The 22,395-nt window shown below is 32.8% G+C and overlaps 1 protein-coding gene across 2 annotated transcripts in view; it reads left to right on the top strand.

Annotated features, from left to right (window-relative positions):
• The window catches only part of LOC140056514 (CD109 antigen-like), a 49,558-nt gene that overhangs the window by 15,741 nt on the left and 11,422 nt on the right, over positions 1-22,395 (top strand). For both annotated transcript variants that reach the window (XM_072101911.1, XM_072101912.1), the window contains exons 7-20: positions 1,422-1,546; positions 4,005-4,086; positions 4,754-4,969; positions 5,656-5,847; positions 6,420-6,599; positions 7,753-7,944; positions 8,308-8,457; positions 8,617-8,724; positions 13,673-13,751; positions 14,469-14,631; positions 16,510-16,627; positions 16,956-17,069; positions 17,425-17,532; positions 17,777-17,920. In XM_072101911.1, the coding sequence (XP_071958012.1) occupies positions 1,422-1,546; positions 4,005-4,086; positions 4,754-4,969; positions 5,656-5,847; positions 6,420-6,599; positions 7,753-7,944; positions 8,308-8,457; positions 8,617-8,724; positions 13,673-13,751; positions 14,469-14,631; positions 16,510-16,627; positions 16,956-17,069; positions 17,425-17,532; positions 17,777-17,920 (1,971 nt within the window). The remainder of the gene's footprint in view (positions 1-1,421; positions 1,547-4,004; positions 4,087-4,753; positions 4,970-5,655; positions 5,848-6,419; positions 6,600-7,752; positions 7,945-8,307; positions 8,458-8,616; positions 8,725-13,672; positions 13,752-14,468; positions 14,632-16,509; positions 16,628-16,955; positions 17,070-17,424; positions 17,533-17,776; positions 17,921-22,395) is intronic.

The following is a 22,395-nucleotide window of genomic DNA, read 5'->3' as shown; positions in this document are numbered from 1 at the left end:
CAAGTTGGAAACCAAGTCTTCCTCTTTTCCATCTATTGCTTTCCTCATTGCATAATCAAGAGCAATAACAAAGAGATATGGAGCTAGAGTGTCTCCCTGAAGTACACCCGCTAGAATGTTAAAAGTCTCAGTATCTCCGTCAGGTGTGACCACTTTAGCCTAAGTACCTTGATACATAGTCCCAATAGCATCAACAGTCTCTCTTGGAATTCCATACGCCTTAAGAATTGAAAGCATCTTCCCACGGTGAATAGTGTCAAATGCCTTCTTAAAGTCGATGAATGTGATGATAGGCAGTTGTTCAATTTTGCACCTTCTATTATGCGTCTTAGAGCAAGAATGTGGCTTACAGTTGTTCTCCCTTCTCTAAAGCCATTCCGGTTTGTGCGTATGGTCATCAAGCTCTGGTCTGATTCTGTTGAGTATCATTTTATTAAAGATCTTGGCGACAATTGAACTTAGACTGATGCCTCTGTAGTTTCCAGCCTTACTGAGGTCCCCTGACTTCGGTATCGGAATGATGTTGAGGATTGACCACTGTTCAGGTTTCCTGCAGCTTATTATATAACACCTAAATAAATTCCTATCATATGATTGGACGAATGTGGGTCACATGGCGTGTTTGGAAAATACTTTGTTTTATACTATAATTGCTTTTGAAATACAACAGCGCCACCTATTTTTTACTTTCGCTGCGATTTGAATATTATGACTGGTTGTGGCGAAAAACATAAACTCTTTAAAACAAGTAGTAAATAAAGCGGTAAATGTGCCTGTAACAGTGCTGAATGACCTTGATCTTTTAGTCTATTTTTAATAAATGTGTACGCGGCGACAACTGTAGTTTGACCACAATACGCACATTTGAAGCGTTCAAAAGCGTAGTTAGTACATTGAGTCACTCATATTTGACTATGGCCTTAATTGTATTATCAGATTTACTATAAAAAAAACTAACCCATTGATATAGTTGTAAAATCCTGGAAAAAAAGTTATTACAAAGTGCGACAAGCATGTGTTACAAAGTGCGACAATTATTACAAAGTGCGACACAACATACATGTAAAGTTTGAGATAGCTGCTTGCTTGAGATTTCACAATTATACGTGGGATTTGACATGTATGTGACTATCTGGCAGCATGCACATAAAATTCAGAGAACCTGTTCTACTGTATCTACTACACCTCTTATTCATTTTATCAACCACCTTAAATTATCAACTAATATCTGTTTGACCTTTTTTCTAAAAAAAAAAGATGCATATCCCACTGAATGTGCAGTTACATACATTTCAAAATTCAAGAATTAACTGGTAATGACTGGTTAAAAACACTGTTCTTATCACTCTTTTGAATTGTACCTTGCCATTTTATATTGATATTGTAGAAATATTGTGAAATTTCTGTATTCCTCAAACTAGGATGTATCTGCATACCAGTTGTTCACCATAGAAGAGTATGTCCTGCCCAAATTTGAAGTGTCAGTCACGTTACCATCTTTTATTACAAGTGAAGACACAATATTGGAAGGAAGGGTTGATGCCATGTGAGTTTGACATTAGAAACATACCTTCATTACAATCATACTATAATGTTAATGTACTTCTAAAGTTAATGCTCTAAAGGCTTTCAAACTCTATGATGGATAGATGCATTTTTAATAGATTTGATACTGATGATCATACTAATGATGATGAGGATGAGTAACCTAAATTTGATCTGCTTTCAGTTGAGAAAGTACTTAAAGCCCCCTTCCCTACATTTTTTAGATCTAATTTAAGATCACAAACTATATTTAATGTAAAAATAATACTATATGGTCCTATTGCGATAACTTTTTTCGTCTTTAAACGGTTAAAAATGTAAAAAAATAAGTCGATTCTAATAATTATAGCGGCCCGCTATAAATCCCAAAATGCATTGCGCGCGGATTGATATTTTTGTTTTTCACCTGTAATTCGCCCACTTTTCGATCGATCGTGAGGCCAAAACAAATGGAAGACTCCTAACTTTTCAGCGAAAATACCGGGTTTTCCCCAATTTGTATCAACGGAGTCTGGCAAAAATAGAAAGACAATTAATGCAGCAACTATACAACGTCAGGCTAGGTATATAGCTAGCGTACGATGTTCGTACGTTACCGATGTTTACCAGCTAGGCCTACAAAACTAAGCCTATAGCTATTGGCTAGGCCTAAGACCGTCCACGAGAGGTCGATCGCCGCGAGCTACTTAGGTAGTGCATTGTTTCTCACTTTTTATCATAATTTACCATAAAACGTGCATTTAAGACAAGGAATGATATAACATGTTTTTAAAGTGATATATGTATTATTTTCCAAAAACGTCCAAAATTGCAGGGAAGGGGTCTTTAATTAAAGGTGGGAGCCAATAATCAAATTTCTAACATTGTATCACCTTGTCAACTAATGTTGATGAAGGGAAAATAAATGCTCAAATTAAAACCTGAACCTAAAAAAATAGAACACTTTGATAATATTTCCTGATTGGGGGTTAAAACCATTTTTCTTCTGAGTAGCCTTTTATAAACATTCCCTGTCATTTCAACATTTGTTATACTGGACAATTATCACAAAATAAATATTATTGTGCTTGTCTGGTTGTACAATGTTTATTCCACGGAGGTCTACCTGATTTTCTCTTGCAATGTATGTTTATGAGCTGGGATTGGATAGGAAACAAACTCCCTAGCTACTGTAATTTTTGCTATTTGAAGATTCGCCAGATTCAATTTTCCTGTAAAAATGATATAATTTCATAGAAAAAGACCAATGTAAATATTGGTAAAAATTGTATAAGAATAGCTATTCATTTCTATGTTTTATAATTATTTAATGCAAGTCATGTAAGTTGGTCCACACACAAAATGACCTATCCTTTACCATTTTGTAATTTGATACTATCGCCTTGTTCTTGCATTTGGCATTCACATTCATTTTGCCAATCACAATTTCCACCTCTCATAAGACAATATTAAAGTAAAAGATTAGACAATTCCCAGAGCCCACCTTCAAATGTGTTATTTCCAGCAGGGGCAGATAGCTTACTGGTAATCAACTTGTGTGCCTATATCATATGTGGACATTCTTGGCAATGTGCCTAAATTAAATAAATAAATATCATATGGATTGACATCACTTGACAACTGCAAGAGAACAGAAAAAGCTCCATACCATACCAGCTTGTCTTTATTATGCAAATACAGATCTAGATTGAAAAAAGAAGTTGTGGAGTGTGCCAGGATTTCCATAATTAAGCATATCTCAGAATAAAGAATAATATTATTCATACATTCATTTATCTTTTTATTTCTAAATACCAATTATAATTGTCATAATATATCCAAAATATATCCATAGCAAACAAGTAACATAATAACCACAGAAAAAGAAGAAACTAAGAAATCTTTGTACAAAAAACCCTAACATGTGAAAATAAAGACTAGAGAGTCAATGTAAATGCTTCATTTCTGTATATTATCTTTTGTATTTCTTTTGTAACTGAAATGCCACCAATTTCTAACAATCTCAGTATACAAAATACTGAAATAAATATTTCTGAACGATTTAATTTTAACTATTTATTGAAATTTAAATACAGTAAATTATAAAGTCTAGAAAATTGAATGTCCTTGCATGGAAGAAAAGCAAACTTTGCTTTTGTTCAGCCGTTATGCGAAGCCAACCCAAAGGCAATAACAAATACAAATGGATATTTGATGTATTGTGGGATTATAGCTGTGACAGAAATTACTTTCTGTATGCAACTATGGTTACTAAGTTATTATTATGTTCCTTTTAGAAAGCAGAATATTAAAAGACAGAAGAAACCGATTGGTTATAACTGAATGAATGAATTTAGAACTGCCATTCCTATTTTTATATACATACATTTTTTCTGTGGGCCAAACAATCTTACTTTCTTGATTTTTCTTCAAACAATTGTTAATCCATGATATTTAATTACCTTTCATTGTTTCTTTAGATATACTTATGGAAAACCTGTTAAAGGAACGGTACTTGTGAAGATCATAACTGGAAGTCATGAAATAGAATTGAACATGGTTGTAAGTATGAAAATAATGTAAAGAATTTCCTTCAGAAATTGAAATAAACCATTACACAATTGGGTGTTATAATGATTACAGTATGAAGTACAGTAATTAATACTAAAAATGAGGTAATTTCCTGAAAATATCTGCTGGACTCTATATCAATATAGAAATATACCCAGGAAATTTAATTTGCTGCTACCATTAGTAGTACATTTCAAAACTCATTCACTGGCAGTTAAAAGGAAATGTTATACTGTACAGAGGAATAAAGGTAATGCTGAGTGACATCTCAAAGCCCATTGATACCCAAAGACAGGTTTCAGAAGTGTCCCAAAGAGTCAGTTGGGATAATAATAGGAGGCCTGATATGTGCAAACCATAAATTGTCACTACAATCAAAGGCTGTTCTGAACTTAATTACAATGGTCAACCTGGATTTAATCACATTAGAAATTTGCACTCGTTTAAGTAACAAATACAATTATAAAATTGTGCAAGAATTCCTACATCCTACCGACAAATTTTTAGTTTGAATTTTAGTTTCCTGTCATTTTTTTTATATTACTATGTAAGAAGTCTATGTTTGGTTCTTGTTTAGAGACCGCTGCCAATTTGTATTTGATAAAAAAAATCAGAGGTAAAAATAATTATTTGAAAGCTATTCTTATCTAATTTTTAGATTGATGGAAGCAAATCATTCTCTGTTCCTATTGATGACTTGATGGAAATTTCTGATGGAGTAAACTTCAATGTCATTGCCATTGTAAATGAAACCCTAACCGGAAATTTGCTGAAGTCAACAGCTTCAATTGGGTACTTTAACAGGCCTGTCAAAGTGGACATCTTGGAAGGAAATTCAAAGACATTCAAGCCTAGCTTTCTGTACACTGCTTATGTAAATATTTCATTTTATTTAATTATTTTCTAGTGACTTTCTAGGACCAAATATCCACACTCAAGTGCTATTCTGTTTGGTGAATAATTGTGATTTTTTGATTTTGATCATGTCTTGCTTTTATTACCATAAAATCATACATTATGATGCAAACAAAATAACTATAAAGCGCCATCTACAAATTATTCCAAAAGGCAAAAACACATCCAAATGTGTTTACAGTATTATTATATTGTTATATTGCCCAAACAGGTTTGAGAAAAGCTATTTGGAAGCTGGCTGTTTGAGGTTGTATTGCTCACTGATCGCAACTGATAAACACATACAAACATGTTTCACATACCATTGAGAACCGGCATGAAAATACTAGAGATAATTTACAATACAAAATTTGCTATTGGAAAACACGCTAAAACAGTGAGGTGCAGTATGTACATTATTATCAGGATTTGATTAAAATAAATTTATTTCAAACAGTGACGATTGATTTTAGTTTATTTAAAAATTGATAACAAAATACATAGCATTTTTTCACGTTATCCGAACATTCCCCACCACAGATGTGAAAAGCACATGCTCCATGTCTTTGAAGTAAACAAAAACGAATCTTAACATGCATTTTTAATGTAACGTTCGCATTTTTAGAAATTGGTGTTGCTATCAAACTCTTGAGGTTTTTCTTTTAGATTGCTGTTACAAGACAGGATGGAACACCCCTGTCTGAGGAAGAGAGGAGTGTGCCGTTACTTGTCTCTTACAGAGACCGCCATGATGATGAAAGGAAAGTTGAAGAGTATTATGAAATTCCATCTAATGGGGTTGTGACAGCACAAATTGATGCAGGCACACTTGAAAATAAAACATCAATTGATATACAGGTAATAGCTTTTCCATGTTAACTTTTTTATTCAACATAGGCCTGTAAAATTGTAGAAAACTCTATAAGTAGGAACGGCAAAAGTGGTGAAGAAAAGAAATATAAGTCAATTTCAAAAAGTCAAAAAGTGAGAACTCTTTTTCTAAGCCAGTTTTTCACTTTTTCATCTAGAAACTAGAATTTTAGTGAAACTAAAAACCTCACAGAACTAGAATTCGTTGTGTAAAGGGATTTAGAAAAATATATACATAGCATTTTTTCCTTAAAATTGGCTTTGTACTGGGAATTCCTGTGCTATATGGTTAATAATTTTCTCAAATATTTGTTGAGATAAGCTTTTTGATGGAACAAAATATTCATACTACTTTTTAATCTCTTATTCTACAAACATGTATGAACCATTGCCTTTTTGATTAGAACTAAACTGTGTTTTATTAGAAAAATTGCTTTTATATTCGATCTTATTAACTTATTTACTTAACATAAATTTCTTTTTTTTTCTTTTACAAAGGGAGAGAGGGAGATGTACCATTTGAATATTGAGTACCTAATAATTATTATTTCTTCAAACAGGCACGGTACTATACAATGGAGGAAGAAAGTGAATATGTAGATTCCTTTAGAATTGACGCGATGGAGTCACCGAGCAATTCGTTCATTCAGATCATCTTAGCCAATTCCGGATTGAATGCAGGAGAAGATGCCACATTTAATATCACATCAACGGAAGTCCCGCATAACATTGTTTATATGGTATAATATTGTCAATGGTTAACATGATTGTTTAAATAGTCCTTATCCTTTGTAATAGACCAAAGCCTGATATGATTATAGTGTAGATCTATGGAATACTCCACAGTCAAGATGGCTTACGTTTAGTTTTAGTGATTACAGTATTTCTAGAATTTGTTACGCTGTATAATTCTCATCTTGACGACGTGGTTATGTTTGGTATGGGACTTCTATTCTATTCTGGTCTAAATTATGAGTATATCCAATCTGGGAAAAAATCATGCCATGGATTTGATCATAAACCCCAAACCAAAAGTTGCAATATTAGGTACAATTTTGTGTTTTGATTTAAATTTATTTGCACATTTTATTTTTGGCTTCAAGAATCTATCTAGATAATCTACAATATACATTGTTAAATATATTTTAAACAAGAATAATCAGAGACTACATACCTCTGCCAAGGGCTGACCTCCAAAATTAAAAATGTTTCAACCGGCCTGTTTTTAAATTTCTATTGTTTAAAATACCAAACTAACTATTCTAGTCTAAACAGGGAGTCGTCTAATGTAATGTATGATTTTTTTGGTCACCAACCGAAAACTAAATATATATATACAATATGTAGTTTTCAGTTGGTGACCAAAAAAGTAATAATTCATCATCCCACAACCTAAAAGAATTGGGATCCAGATCTGGATTGCTTCCAAAACTGAATAGAATCTTCTGTGACCATATATATCTTTCTGATCCGTCTTTTAGTTTTGATGTTGTAATGATAACAGACACACAAGTACAATCGCAGACAAAAATATAACCTCCTTGGCAGAGATAATAAAACACTGGGCTTTTTTTGCCATTTTTATCTAACCAGAGAAAAATTCTTTACTTTGATTGGATGTTAGTGTTGAATCACAGGGATTTTTTTGGGCTGCAAAGGTGAATGATTATAACACTAAGAGTATGCACAAATCTAAAAACAAAGTAATGGTAAATTTAAATAAATCTCTCATCAGAAGACTTCTGAATTTAATCAGAATCAGATTTAATCAGCATAACAATTAAGTGCCCAACTTATTTTCAAGGGAGTCCATAGTTTCTGACTAATTTCGGTTTTTTTCCCAGCCAGTTGGGCTGGACAATTGTTGATGAACTTTACTTTTCTTTTGCATAGATTTTATCCAAAGGCAATATTGTTCTAACTGGAACACTGACTGGATTAACTTCTACTCAAAATACATTGAATGTTGCTATCACAGCTGACATGGTGCCATCAGCAAAGTTGATTGCATACTACGTTCGTTCCGACAATGAAACTGTTGTTGATGTCTATAACTTTAATGTTGACGGTTCGTTTGAAAATAAGGTACAAAGTTCAGTAGATTTTCTTGTTTCTTTTGTTTATTAATCATTATTTTAAACTTTCATATATCAACTTTATACTAATGTAATGTTGTAACTAATAGTATAACAATAGATACAGATATTTAAATTTCTTTGATATGTATACAATTATAAAATATAATCTATCCACTTCATTATGATTGTCGAATAATTTAAACCTTATATCAACTAAAATTGTTTGTCAAGTCTCCGGTCAATATTATGGTCACAGACATATGATTTCTTCATTAGTACTCTTATGAATGGGTGACTTGTTTGAAGCAGGAATTTCCTCAACCAATAGAAGCCAAAATAATAAAATCAATGTTTATTGACCATTTCATAGGTCAGTCTGTCATTCAGTAGTGATGTTGTTGAACCTGGTGATAACATTAATGTTGACATTGCAGCAACCGGGGGCTCTCTAGTCTATCTATTGGCTGTTGATCAGAGTGTTCTACTTTTGAAATCTGGAAATGACATCACACAAAAAAAGGTAAGCACAAAATAACATAAACATCTTTTATTGGGTAGTCTTTGATTTGAGTTTGGCATTGTATGTAAATGTGATCATACTTTTATTTTGAAAAAGGTTACCGGTATATTCTAATAAAACAAATAAAAAAATTCATACAACATTGAAAGATATTTTTAGGTGATTGAAGAGTTAGAAACATTTGACAGTTCTAAAAGTGGTAAGATTGGAATACCTAGGTTCTATCCATTCTCGACGGAAGGCATCTATGCTGCAAACATATTTAAAGTAAGTAATTCTATTCATTTGACATAATAATAATAAATGATGATGGCCTTTTTGTATAGTGCTTAACCAAAATAAATTGAATGCACACCATACATTGTTGAGACAAAACATTAATTAAAAAAGAACATTTTATTATAATTTCTTACATAATAGTGCCTTCCCAAGATTGAAGACATATTAGGAATTTTATTTGAATTATTTATGGTTCAAAACATGAACAATGAAATACAAAAATGGAATGATACACACAAAACTAATTGAACCATAATATTCCAAAAAGTGTTACTTATTTCCATTTGGGTACTTAACAATTAGGATCTAGAAATCTTTGAAATACATTGATAAAAAAAATGAAAGCTCATGATCTCATGAAAAAAATATAACATAGGCCTATAATACATCATATACACCAAAATATCAATATCGTTGTTGGAACTAATGTAATATAACGATATACTTTTATATTTAAGAAATTGACCTTTGTATCGGAATTCAAATAGGTTCACAAACTTGACCCAGAAAGTCCAGAGGAGAGTTTGTCCAGATGTTTTAATGACCATTTAGTTTACAATCGATTCCCTAAAGAATAACTTTGCAACTGTTCCCATCGTAAAACAATTGGATATTGACAGTTTTTAGCAGAGATTCGACAGGGCCAATTCATCATTGTAACCTCCCCAGATAAGATCAATCACTCCCACTTAAACACCCCTGGACCAACTTAGGACCAATCGTTACCCTCACAGATTACGTAGTGACATATGCAAATGAACCGAAGCCAATATACCCCCAAGTTTCAGAAGAACATCTACACCTTACAGCCATTTCACGGAGCACACACCTCACAGCCACTTCTTCAGAAGAACATCTACACCTCACAGCCACTTCTTCAGAAGCAGACCTACACACTTCACACCTCACCGACAGCATCACTGATCCTCTGTATCCTTATCCTAATGGTATATTGTACCGAATCATTATTGTACTGAAGTATTATACTGAATAAACAATATATGTGTTACGACAGCTAAGCGAGTAAGAGTCTTTCATTAGTACCTCAACAACGCAACATTGTATTACATGGTGGAAGACCCGAATTTTATAAGGAACAGAGTGAGAAAACAGAATAACAAGAAAACAAGAAATAAACACTTAACAAGACACGAAGACGAAGACAAAAATAACCATATTTGCTTGAAAGGAGAAAACCAGAAATTTACTTTTACACAAAAGACAAAGAAGATAATCGAGGAAGACACAAAAGACAAGCTGTAATTATATTTGAATGAGATCGAGACAAGCAGAAATTTTATCAAATTATGACCATTGGATGAAGACAAAGAAGATAATCGAGGAAGACACAAGAAGAATCAAAACAGAAGCAAGCGGACAAGAACTGTTTCGTTTGGACACTTTCAACTTCACGCCGTTTTTTTTTCGATCGTTTTTTTTAACATTTACCTTTTTGAACATTGATGAACACCTTTCGCATTTTTTTTAATTCGTTGTTTGAAAATTTGAACATTGATGAGCACTTTAACATTTCTTTAATTCGTTGTTTGAACATTTAAACATTTTTGAACACTTTTTGCATTCCTTTAATCATTTTTAATTGGATCCGAAGCATTTGGGGTAAGTCAGAACCGTTTTGATTTTGAATTGTAACCCTGTGTGAAAGTTTATGGTATACACTAAAATTGTTTTTTTAAATTGTTAAAATAATTGTTGAATAAACCCGCCGATAATAATAATGAGAAAATTCAGAACACCGTTAACGTAGTAAATGACGAAAACAATGTTTAATTTATTGACGAACATGATAGGACACCAGCCCAATTGCAATCAGATACCCTTACACATCCAACTAAAGTAGACCCCCTTAACTTACAACCTTACTTTTGACTGTGTAGAGAATAACATGGGATTAGCAGCCCCATTCCAAATGAAAGAAGAACAAATTAAGGAACAAACTAATCTAATTATGACAGCACCTAATGATTCAAATATGACATTAAACCGAGGTAGATTTAAAGCAGGACATTTCCAAGTTTTAGTTTCGTATTCTAAACCGACTTCAGCCAAACGTAACACTGATGAAACAAAACACGAATCTAATGATCGCAAATTTTGGTGGAAAATTGACAGATATAACGATACAGATAAATTAATTAAAGAGATTATTAATGATAAACAGATACCGATAAGTGGATCGCCAAAACGATTCATAAAACGTTTGTATAATGCAACGAATTACTGATTTAATTTTTTTTTGCAAGATTTTTTTTAAAAAATTACGACATTTGCTAAATTAATGATAGCATAGTCTACGTATTTTTGATGAGATTTGTTTAGTAATGATGTGATTTCAGTTAAAAGAGAATTAAAATTGATTAAGTATTGATTTTGTAACGAGTTTTTTGATAAAGATTAATTTTGAATTTTGATGATCGATATATTGAGATATCGAAAAGAACGACAAGCATTTTGTAACAAATATTTTGTTTAACCTTTGAGTCGTTCATCTCAAGCATTAATTAATTGATATACAAGAACAGGAGATTTTCTTAGTACTTTTAATTGTAATTTTTTTACATTGAGTACAAAAGTCGAATTTGTCGATTGATTGAAATCGTAATTACCTGTGAATATAAATGCTTAAATCGATAAAGTTGTGATGATAACGATATATTGTGGATAAGTTTGTGTCAACGGGACACACACATTTGTTTCTTTAAAGTTTTAAGTGATTAAGTTTGATATTTTGATATTAGGCTAATCAGCCACAGTTTTCTTGAGTTTTATGTTTTGATTTGATTGATTTATGTTTGAAGACCATTAGAACGCGATGAGTTGTCGCACGATTTGATGTATGTTCAATGTAATATACTATTTTTTAAGTTTTGTATTTTTATTTTCAACTGATTTATGTTTGATTTACGCGAATTTTATACCAAATTCATTTTTTGATTTTAATATTTTATAAGAGAGAGAAGAGAGAGAGAGTGAAAGTGATAAGGTTACACTTCAGAGTCAATGGTTTTGGCTAACTCAATTTTTGCTTATATGTATAATAATGTTTTTTTTCTTTTATATAACTTTAATTTTGCATGCCACTATTATAACCATTTTTTATATTTTAAATAGATTAGAAAAAAAAAAGGGAAACAGAGGGATGTAATATAACGATATACTTTTATATTTAAGAAATTGACCTTTGTATCGGAATTCAAATATGTTCACAAACTTGACCCAGAAAGTCCAGAGGAGAGTTTGTCCAGATGTTTTAATGACCATTTAGTTTACAATCGATTCCCTAAAGAATAACTTTGCAACTGTTCCCATCGTAAAACAATTAGATATTGACAGTTTTTAGCAGAGATTCGACAGGGCCAATTCATCATTGTAACCTCCCCAGATAAGATCAATCACTCCCACTTAAACACCCCTGGACCAACTTAGGACCAATCGTTACCCTCACAGATTACGTAGTGACATATGCAAATGAACCGAAGCCAATATACCCCCAAGTTTCAGAAGAACATCTACACCTTACAGCCATTTCACGGAGCACACACCTCACAGCCACTTCTTCCGAAGAACATCTACACCTCACAGCCACTTCTTCAGAAGCAGACCTACACACTTCACACCTCACCGACAGCATCACTGATCCTCTGTATCCTTATCCTAATGGTATATTGTACCGAATCATTATTGTACTGAAGTATTATACTGAATAAATAATATATGTGTTACGACAGCTAAGCGAGTAAGAGTCTTTCATTAGTACCTCAACAACGCAACATTGTATTACACTAAGGTGAACTTTTTAATTGTGTGTAGGAATTTGGGGTGGTATGAAAGTTCCACAAAGGTCAAATCATTGAGAATAAATTCAATTGCAGAGGCAGGGAGGCGTAAATTATAATTATTTGTATACTAACATCCCTGGTCAGATTGCGTCTGCATGTAGATAATTGTTTGTGTTGTTAAAGTGATGAGTGTACATTCATTGTCTACAGCACAGTACTTATTTCCTCTCAAATAAGCAGTGATCTAGAAATCAATTAAATAAATATTTAATGGTAAAAAAGAGGAAATCCTTGACATTGAGAAAAAGGTGCTCCAACTGAGATTCAAACTTCGAACCTTGTGCCTGAAATGCTTAGGTCCTATTCATTAAAACTCTTTCACATCCTCTTGGGTGCGATGTAATGTTCAGCACTAGTTTTGTAATTACTACTTGAGATCTTGTATGTAGATATTAATTTACAAGGCAGGATCTCTGAAGAGATACTTTTATATATAAATATAGTAAGTTATACCACTCACTATGTAAAGTTGATGGATCTGTTGATATTTTTTTTTATTCACTTGCTTGTTTCCGTCACAAGGTTTTGTCTAATGTCAGTAATATTTAAATGTTGTCTTGTTATCTGTTGATTTTTGCTTGTATATACAGTATTATATTATATTTTATGACTTTCAACCCTGTTAATGGTGACGTTTGGTCACTGTAGGGTGATGATGAAATAAATAAAAATAAAAATAAAAAAATAAATGTGCACAGGTATAGGTATGAAAAGATGAGGTGTGAGAATATATAGGAAAAAGCTGCACCAACCCATTCAACCACAGAACCTTTTGCTTGATATTTAGATATCCTACCTTTTACCTCGAACCCGGCCTATCACATAGTACGATATTATCATTACACCATCACTCTCCAGTAATACAGCACCCTGGAGAAACATTCCAATGACTTTTCTGAAATCAAGATTGACCAGAAAAATGATCGAGAAGTATGTGTCTTGAAGGTGTGAAAAGAAAACACAAGGTGAAACAGAGTCCCTGGAGCTACCAATTGGCCTGCAGTTCTTCCACCTAGTTGTGAAGAAAGATCTGTACATTGCATTGCCATTATAACATTTTTACAATTTCTATTTAGAATTCTGGTGTGATTGTTTTGACAGATGCTAAAATACCAGATGAATTGAATAATATTTTGCATATTTCTCTTCATTCAAGTAAGTTTTGAAAAGTTTTTGCCTAATTGTGATTTTTTTTAAAGTGCGTTTCTTTTAAAATATTTCTATGTAAATTAGCTATTAGTATGGAGCATTGTTTTCCTTGATTGTTTGGTGTTATATGCCTACAATAATTAGGCCTAATGTTAATTTATGTAAGTTAGCAACCGACCGACATAGTAAGCTTAAAAATTAAAAATATTTTTTCAGGTGGACAATACATCTTTAACAGATCTCTAAAATAGAAAGATAAAATTATTACTATTAGGTACCATGTACATAATTATAACACAAAATTTATTAAAAGACAATCATTTAATACAATTTTTCTATGATTTATATCAAATACACATTTCTGTAAAGTTAGAATTATATATGTTTATTTGTATTTCTGTTAAGAAAAGTCTTCCAACAGTGATTAGATTAGATTAGATTAGGTTCGCTGCTGTTTTTCTGTAAATTTGTTGTTGTTTTTGTTTGTTGTTTTGTCTAAATTGAATAAATCAATAAATTCTGTACTTTCTGGTAAGGACATTGTGCAATGACCAAGTTCAAAGTTAATTCACTCTAGCAATAATATTCATGCCCCTATCTTCATTTTGATTAAATGAAATATGTAGCCGTTCTTCTTCACTGATTTCCAAAAACAAGTAACACAAAATTTTATACACAGACCTACTTTTTTAGTTATTTTGATCAAATGTGATTTATCATCAGGTCTGATTATTTCCCATTCTGCTTTTGCTCAACGCCCAATGATCGATTTTGAGTTAACTGAATTAACTGAATTAACTGATGAAATGCTTTTAACTACCATTGCTGATTCTGATGTACGTGCTGAATTTCCAGAGACATGGCTGTGGATGGAGACTACTGTTGGGTAATACGTTCTATTTGTTTTCCTTATTTTTAGAGAGTTTAGAATGCCTTGATGTTTAAGTAACAACATAAAACAACTTTTCCATAATACAATTTCAAATTAAACTGCATTTCTTCTCTAGAAAGGTTGATGATTTTCTCAGCTCTTTATTGACATACTGCTGCAGAGTGGTATATATATTTAAATATACTCATACATACTATTTGTATTGTCAATTGTATGTACCTCATTATCATAGGTTATGTTACTGCTGGATGTAACCCTCCTCTGGCATTTTCCAATTCCTCTTTTCTGAAGCTGTCGACCAGTTTGCAGTCATCACTTGATGCCATCTCTCCTCCTTATTTTTTGTCTTCCTCGTCAGAGTCTTTTTTTCCATATATTTGTCTTTGAGTCATTTTCTTTATTTTGGTATATTGGTTTCTGTCTTTTAGTGTAAGCATCTTAATTCCATTGTGTGATGTTCGGAAACAACAAATACTAAAACAGCTCTTTGAACAGTAAACTTTTAATTGAATCACTCAATCGTATAAAGGTACAACTAAGCAATGAGGTGCTATATGTGACGTCACAGCTAGCGCTGTACTACAAAAGCGTGTTCGGAACATTCCTCCTGTTTTAGATTAGGTATATGGGTTATAATATAAAGTCTGTTAAAATGACCAATATTTAAAACATTGTTATAATAAAAGTTATTTGCGAAACATATCCATATCTTAGTTACTTTGCAGTTATAATAATTTTGTGATGATCATCAAAACAAACTGTTCATAACAAATGCAATAAGACGTTCAATTATCAATAAATCCACAACAGATTGCATACAACAACGCGCAAAATAACAATGTTCACAAATTTAATCTGTCCTGAGTCTTGCGGATTATTCCTGATCTGTGAGGTTCCAATTCTGGTGAAGCTGTAGTAGTAGGTTTAGGTACAGTATCTAATAAATCATTAGGGTTGATTGATTGTTCCATAGTTGGTTGGATTGATGTTTCTTCAGTTTGATCTGGTAAGTTGATTGTAGTCTGCTCTGTAATTTCAAGCGGTCTAGTAACTTTCTCTTCTGGAAAACGCTTCTGAATGTGGTCAACGTGTCGACGCCATTCACGACCATCCTCCAAATGTACCTTAAAGGACCTACCTGATGCTGAAGCACACCAGGTAACCATTTTGGTTTACCAGCAAAGTTCACTACCCATACTGAGTCTCCCTCATAAAATGATCTCTCATGAGTTTCTTGTCCTGCTATTATTGTATAATATAATAGGTCAAACTAGGTCAAGTCGAGACTTAGGACGTCGTTTCATTAGTAATTCTGCCGGTGACTGAACAGTTGTTGACTGTGGTGTTAGTCTATATTTTTGCCAGGAATCAATATATTCTTGACTCCAAGTCCTCACCTACAGTTTTCTTTAACCCCTCTTTCACAGTTTGTACAGCTCGTTCCGCTAACCCATTTCTGGCTGGATGGTTTGGTGAACTACCAATATGCAGTCACTTCGCTGATCGGTGATGATTCTACTGGTGGCCTATATATAGCCTACTTGCTGAGTGCCAAAAATCATGCTATTTCGTCTTACTTGTAGCCCAAGTAGTAATAAAACATTCTCTGTATATTGGGTAAAATCTTCGTCGCCAATTATGTGATGTTCGGAAACAACAAATACTAAAACAGCTCTAAACAGGAAACTTTTAATTCAATCACTCGATCGTATAAAGGTACAACTATTAATGTGACGTCACAGCTAGCGAGGTACTACAAGAGCGTGTTCGGAATGCATTGCTCATTGGGTTGTTATTAATTTCAAAAATATAGTTTCAAAATTGTTTGTACAATACATTATGTTAATATGCCTTCTTTCTTCTGTAAATTAGTGATGATGGTATGGTTTCAATTGAGACTACTGTTCCAGATACAATCACTTCGTGGGTTGGCAGTGCTTTTGCTTTGTCAACCTCTACTGGTTTTGGAGTTGTTCCAACCACATCGATGGTTCGTTTGTTAGGTTATGAATATTATGCTAATCTACACATTTTTTAGTTATCTTGAAGTGTAATATACAAGCAGCCATGTGGTTCCATATCTCACCTGCTTGACGATACACCGGAATAGATTTTATAACATTAAAAAATGAATTGAGTGCATAATTGTCCAAAAATGTTAATGTGAAGTGATAAACTTTTAATATTTTAAATTTTAGGGATTCCACCTATGTAGTACAACACACAGAAATAAATAAGCATAGCTGATTGGTTTATTATATTATACACTTCAAAAGTCAATGGAGTACATTCATGTTTTTAATGTCCTATAATTCTAGGTCACAGTGTTCAAACCGTTTTTCGTGTCCATGAATCTTCCGTATTCTGTGATCCGTGGTGAAAACTTGGCATTGGAGATCCTGGTATTTAACTATCAAACTATGGACATTACTGTAAGTAATTTATTTGTGTCTGCACTCTGTTATCGTTATCTAGATATTGACTTAAAGACCCTCTGGAATGACCTACTGAATTTACATTCTGATGTCAGTGTGCTGTGCCAGTCATTTTAGCCAGCTCTGTACTCGTTCAATAATAATTATTTTAGAACTTTCCACTTATATTCATTCCTTCTTTTAAATTCATTCTGATCTGCTGAAGGCGTGTCTTCTGACTGTCCGTATAGTTTATTTGCTAGAGGTTATTGAAGGAAATGTGATGGATTGTTTCAAGAGTGAAAGTAATTTCATAAATATTTGGCATTTGTGTTTATAAGTGTTAAAATTAGTATCATGTAATTTATTTTAGGCTGATGTGAAACTTCACAAATCTGATGACTTTCACAACATTGAGTTTAACTCCGATAACAATAGCATTGACGATAAAGTGACAGAAGTCTATGTCAGTAAGGACCAGGTCAGTCTTTTTTTAAGAGCAAATTTGATATTATTATTACTCCTCCAAATTAAATACTAATAATGCATTAAGGTACCCTTCCTCAGTACACAAGAGCAGGAATTACACATTTCCATGCAGGTGTGCTTCCATTTTTTTTACCAAAGGACACTTGAAATGTGTTTTGATATCTTTTATTAATTAATTTAGAACAAAAGAAGTCTTCTCTAGCAGCCCCATTTTTTTTAAATATCTTTTCTTGCAGGTTGTGAAAACCAAAATTCCAGCTGGTGAGGGTGTGCCAGTGTCATTTGCCATCAGTCCAAAGAACTTGAAATTAATGGATATTCATGTGACGGCACAATCCACAAATGGCAGGGATAGCGTTATAAGACAGCTCCTAGTAGAGGTAATTATAATGACACTACATGATCACAATTACATACATCAATTAAACTAGCAAGATAAGGAAAACAATGTCACTTCTGTTTCAACTAAGGTTAATGACTTAATATAGAGTACAATCAGTCATTCCTGTTTTGCATGTCACTAAGTATATTGTTTTGATTAAAACCAAGCAAATTTGTCTATTTTTGTTATAATTCACACACACAAATCATTGTTGAACACATTTTAGCACAAATTGTTTTTCATATCATGACTAATTTTCCCCTTATAGTTGAATATAAATGTGGGCGCGCTTCTGGTGGTGACGACGACGTGTTCGTATTTTTTTCAGTTGTTTCGAAAATTGTTTAGTCAAATTCAGGTTTTTATCATTGTTATTTTTGTAAAATAATGCAAAGGCTTGTTTAACTGCAGTTTATTGAATCGTTAAATCTGAGTTGTGGGTTTTTTATTTTTTGAGATTAAAATTCTGAGCCTAGGCCTACTGTTGTATAGGTCTATATTTAGAGTATTCATCGTAGTACAATCATGGCTACCGGCGGCGGTGATAAACGTGGTGCGAGAGATAAAGCTAATCCTAGACAGGCTAAAAGCGATTATTTGGGTGATGAGGAACATCAGTTGGAATTTAAATGTGGCTCTTGTGATATTTCTGTGTCTGGTGATGATCGTGGTATTTGTTGTAATCTATGTAATTTCTGGTTTCACTCGAAATGTCAAGGCATTAGTAAGGGCAAATATGAATGGCTAAGCAAGGGTGACTCTGACGTTAGCTTTGCACTGCAGAACATGTTTACCTACTTCGTTGTCATTTAACGAGCTTATTAAGAAATTAAATATGAATCATGAGCAATTGAAAACTGATATCGATCAGATTAAAAGTGATGTCAAATCCAATAGAGAGGAGATAGAAAAGATATCAATTACAGGTTTAGAGAGCTTGCGAGCGGAAGTTAAGCGAATAAAGTCAAACTCGATCAACTCTGCGGCATCGATTGTAGTAATCACAGCGACTCGGATTTGGATTCTGTAGAAGATACAGTATTGCCTATTGATTTAAGAATTGAAAATGTGGTACAGTTACGTCTTGATGAATGGGCCGAAAAATAAAAGCGGAAATGTAATGCTATGGTGTTCGGTTTAGTTGAATCTACCTCTGATTTAATGGAAATTAGGAAGGAGGAAGACATGGCAGTAGTAAAGGGTCTTGCGGAAGATTTAGGTTTAAGTTTTATTTTATGTTTCCGAATTGGCAAAAGAGATTTGGACAAGCCAGGGCCTAGACCGCTTAAGGTTATTTTTAGTACAGAATGGGATAAACGTAAATTTATAAAGATAGCTTGTGGAAAAGATTACAAAGGAAATGCAATCTCGGTATTTAATGACCGACTAAAATCGGAGCGCGAAGCATATAAACGACTAAAACAAGAACTCCTGATTAGAGAAGCTAACGGGGAGTTAGACTTAATAATCCGAAATAATAAGATAATTAGGAAGAAGGGGCCAAGTATTTGATAAAGGCTTAAGCAAAACTAGTCCAATTGTGCTAAAAGAAAAAGATTGTTTATTATGTTTATATACAAACTGTGACTCTGTTTTTAATAAGAAAGAAGAATTAAATTTACGTTTGCAAAAGGAGAATCCTGATTTAGTGTTTTTAACAGAGATGTTCCCGAAAAACATAAATTATGAAATTAGTATGGAAAGTTTAGTTTTGGAAGGTTACCAGTGTTTTCTGTCAAAAGATTCTGTGCGAGGCACTGGGTTATATGTCAAGAATGGTATTCCAATATCAGAAGTAAAGTTTAATGAATTTAGAGAGTCCGTTTGGGTTATTATTAATTTACCTCTTGACCAGAAATTACTTGCAGGTTGTGTTTATCGTAGTCCAAGCAGTTCTAAAGAGAATAATGTTTTATTAGGTTATATGCATTATCATGCATATAACCTCTTGATTCTGTCAAAATCTTTATTTATTTATTTATTCTTTCCTTAGCACTATTTTGTCCGTGAATTATCTTGATATCAGTTTCATCTAGCTAAGTCAATTTTTCAGAGTATATTCCTTATGCCCAGGAATCGATGTGGTTATGTTTTTACGGTGGGCAATCAATCATTACGTGGTCTACGCGCGATTTAACGAAATCACGTTTGTAATCATATCTTCACAAGCATGAATCACAATTAAACAAAAGTTGGTACTCATAAATGTCAGGTCATATTTCATCATATGGCAATACAATTACGTGCGTAGCGCATATAACGCTTGCGTACGCGCACTTAAAATGTTCAAAATTGTCAAAATTTATTTTTGATGAAATTAGAGTACGTTTCAGGCAATTTTAGGCGTTTAAAAAATTGCCATGAGTGCACAGATTTTGCACGCGCACTGCGCGTTAAACGTTAATACGCACTTTTTTTGCCCGATTTCTGTTTTACAATCTTTCTTTAATAATATCATCATATTTGATTCACTTTTCAACTCGAAATTGCGTTATACGAGCACGTCTAAAGTGACAGGCTACGCACGTATAAGTTAACAAAATGGTGAAATGCTAAATTTTAAAATTAATATATATCGTCAGAATGCTGGGGAACACCTATTTTTTATTTCATTTTCTTGAAGTGTATGTATCATATGTATGATTTATTATCAAATTAAGAGAACAAAAGTTGATTAAGCCTCATTAATTGCATATTAAATTTAAAAAAAATAATTTCGAGAATCAAACAAATTATGACATTTTCTTAGGCCGAAATAACAAACTTAACATTAACTTTCTTTCTTAAGAAGTTCATATATTAAAGTTAAAAGTATATAGTTTGACAATGCATCATTTTTTTACATTTTTAAAGATGTCATCATAGTAAAAAATTATAATTCATTACGGTATGTAATAATCTATTTGCACCAAAGTGGTTACTGCATAAATACACGGAGGAATTTTTCTACAACTTTTAGTCAGTTGTGTATGGCTCGATGGTCTGTGCTCGTGTCTATGGCATTCAAGGTACCGAGATCGAGTCTCACCTTGGGAAACGAAAGAAGATTTTTTTTTATTATCCGTATTGTTTGTTCAAATTTATTTCTTAGTGTATAGATTATACACATGATTTATAATGAAATCTAGATAAAAAGTAACTTATGTCTTTATTATTATGTAACAACAAATGTGGTTTATGACATTATACGCATATGGATCTTTGATCGGATTGTGATACCGGCTATGGTGTTCGCGTTAGCAAGGTCCTATCATATATTATAAATAATTAAAGATTCTGAGAAAATCAATCACTCAATATATCTTTTAAAAATCAATTACCTTTATTTAAATCAATGCATATAACCTATAATTCGTCATAGTGACGAATTAAATCTAGTTAAATTTGGTATTGGAGCAGGTAAACCAATTTCAAGCAGATTTTCTTTTAGTTGCAGGAGACTTTAATTATAGGAATATCGATTGGGTTAGAATGGAATCTCAAGGTGATTCAGATACTTCAGATTTTTTTGAAAATATTTCAGAGGAGGTTTTTTGGTTTCTGCATTGTGTAGAACCTACGCGTTTTCGCGGTAGCGACGTACCAAGTACATTGGATTTAATTTTTACACGAGAAGAATGTTTCGTTGATGCGATTATATATGGTCCCCCTCTAGGCAAGAGCGATCATGCAGTTCTGTCATTTAGAAAACTATGGTTTAATAAAGAGATAGAAAATATAATCAAAGTTAAACACAAAGCATGGAATAAGTATCTTAAATGTAAGAATCAGAGAAATTGGAATAGCTTTGTTTTAGCTAGGAATCAAGCTACCGATGAAGTCCGCAAGGCAAGAGCTTCTTTAGAGAAAAAAAATTGCGTCAGATGTTAAAATAAATCCAAAATCCTTTTGGCATATAAATAGTCAGCGAAAATATAAGCCTTTTATTCCAGACTTAAAAGATGATGAGGGAAATTTTGTGTCGTCAAAAATAAATAAAGCTGAATTATTTAATGAATCGTTTATTGGAGTTTTTACAGTGGAGAACCTTGAGGAGTTTCCTGAAATGGCTGATAAACCAGATATAATTCCGGTCAATGATATGAAGTTTTTAGCGTCTGATATAACTAAATATTTAAGTGGTTTAGACATCTGTAAGTCGCCAGGTCCGGATGAGATCCATTCAAGGATTTTAAAAGAAAATTCAGATATTTTGGGTGAAGCATTCGCAGTTATTTTTAATAAATTAATGAATGAGGGTTTGGTTCCAGAATCCTGGAAATATGCCGATGTCGTTCCGCTCTATAAGAAAGGAGACAAGTCAGCTCCCCTAAACTATCGACCGGTAAGCCTAACATCAAACTTATGTAAAACAATGGAAACATTTGTTAGAGATGAGATTGTGAAACATTTTGAATTAAATTCCCTTTTTTCCGTTGCTCAGCATGGTTTCAGGTCGGGCAGATCTTGTTCAACTCAGCTTTTAGAGGTTCT

Source organism: Antedon mediterranea, chromosome 8 (assembly GCF_964355755.1).
Source record: "Antedon mediterranea chromosome 8, ecAntMedi1.1, whole genome shotgun sequence".
Classification (NCBI taxonomy): domain Eukaryota; kingdom Metazoa; phylum Echinodermata; class Crinoidea; order Comatulida; family Antedonidae; genus Antedon; species Antedon mediterranea.
The sequence above is the reverse complement of the archived record's forward strand: the minus strand, read 5'-3'. Positions and strand labels throughout refer to the sequence as shown.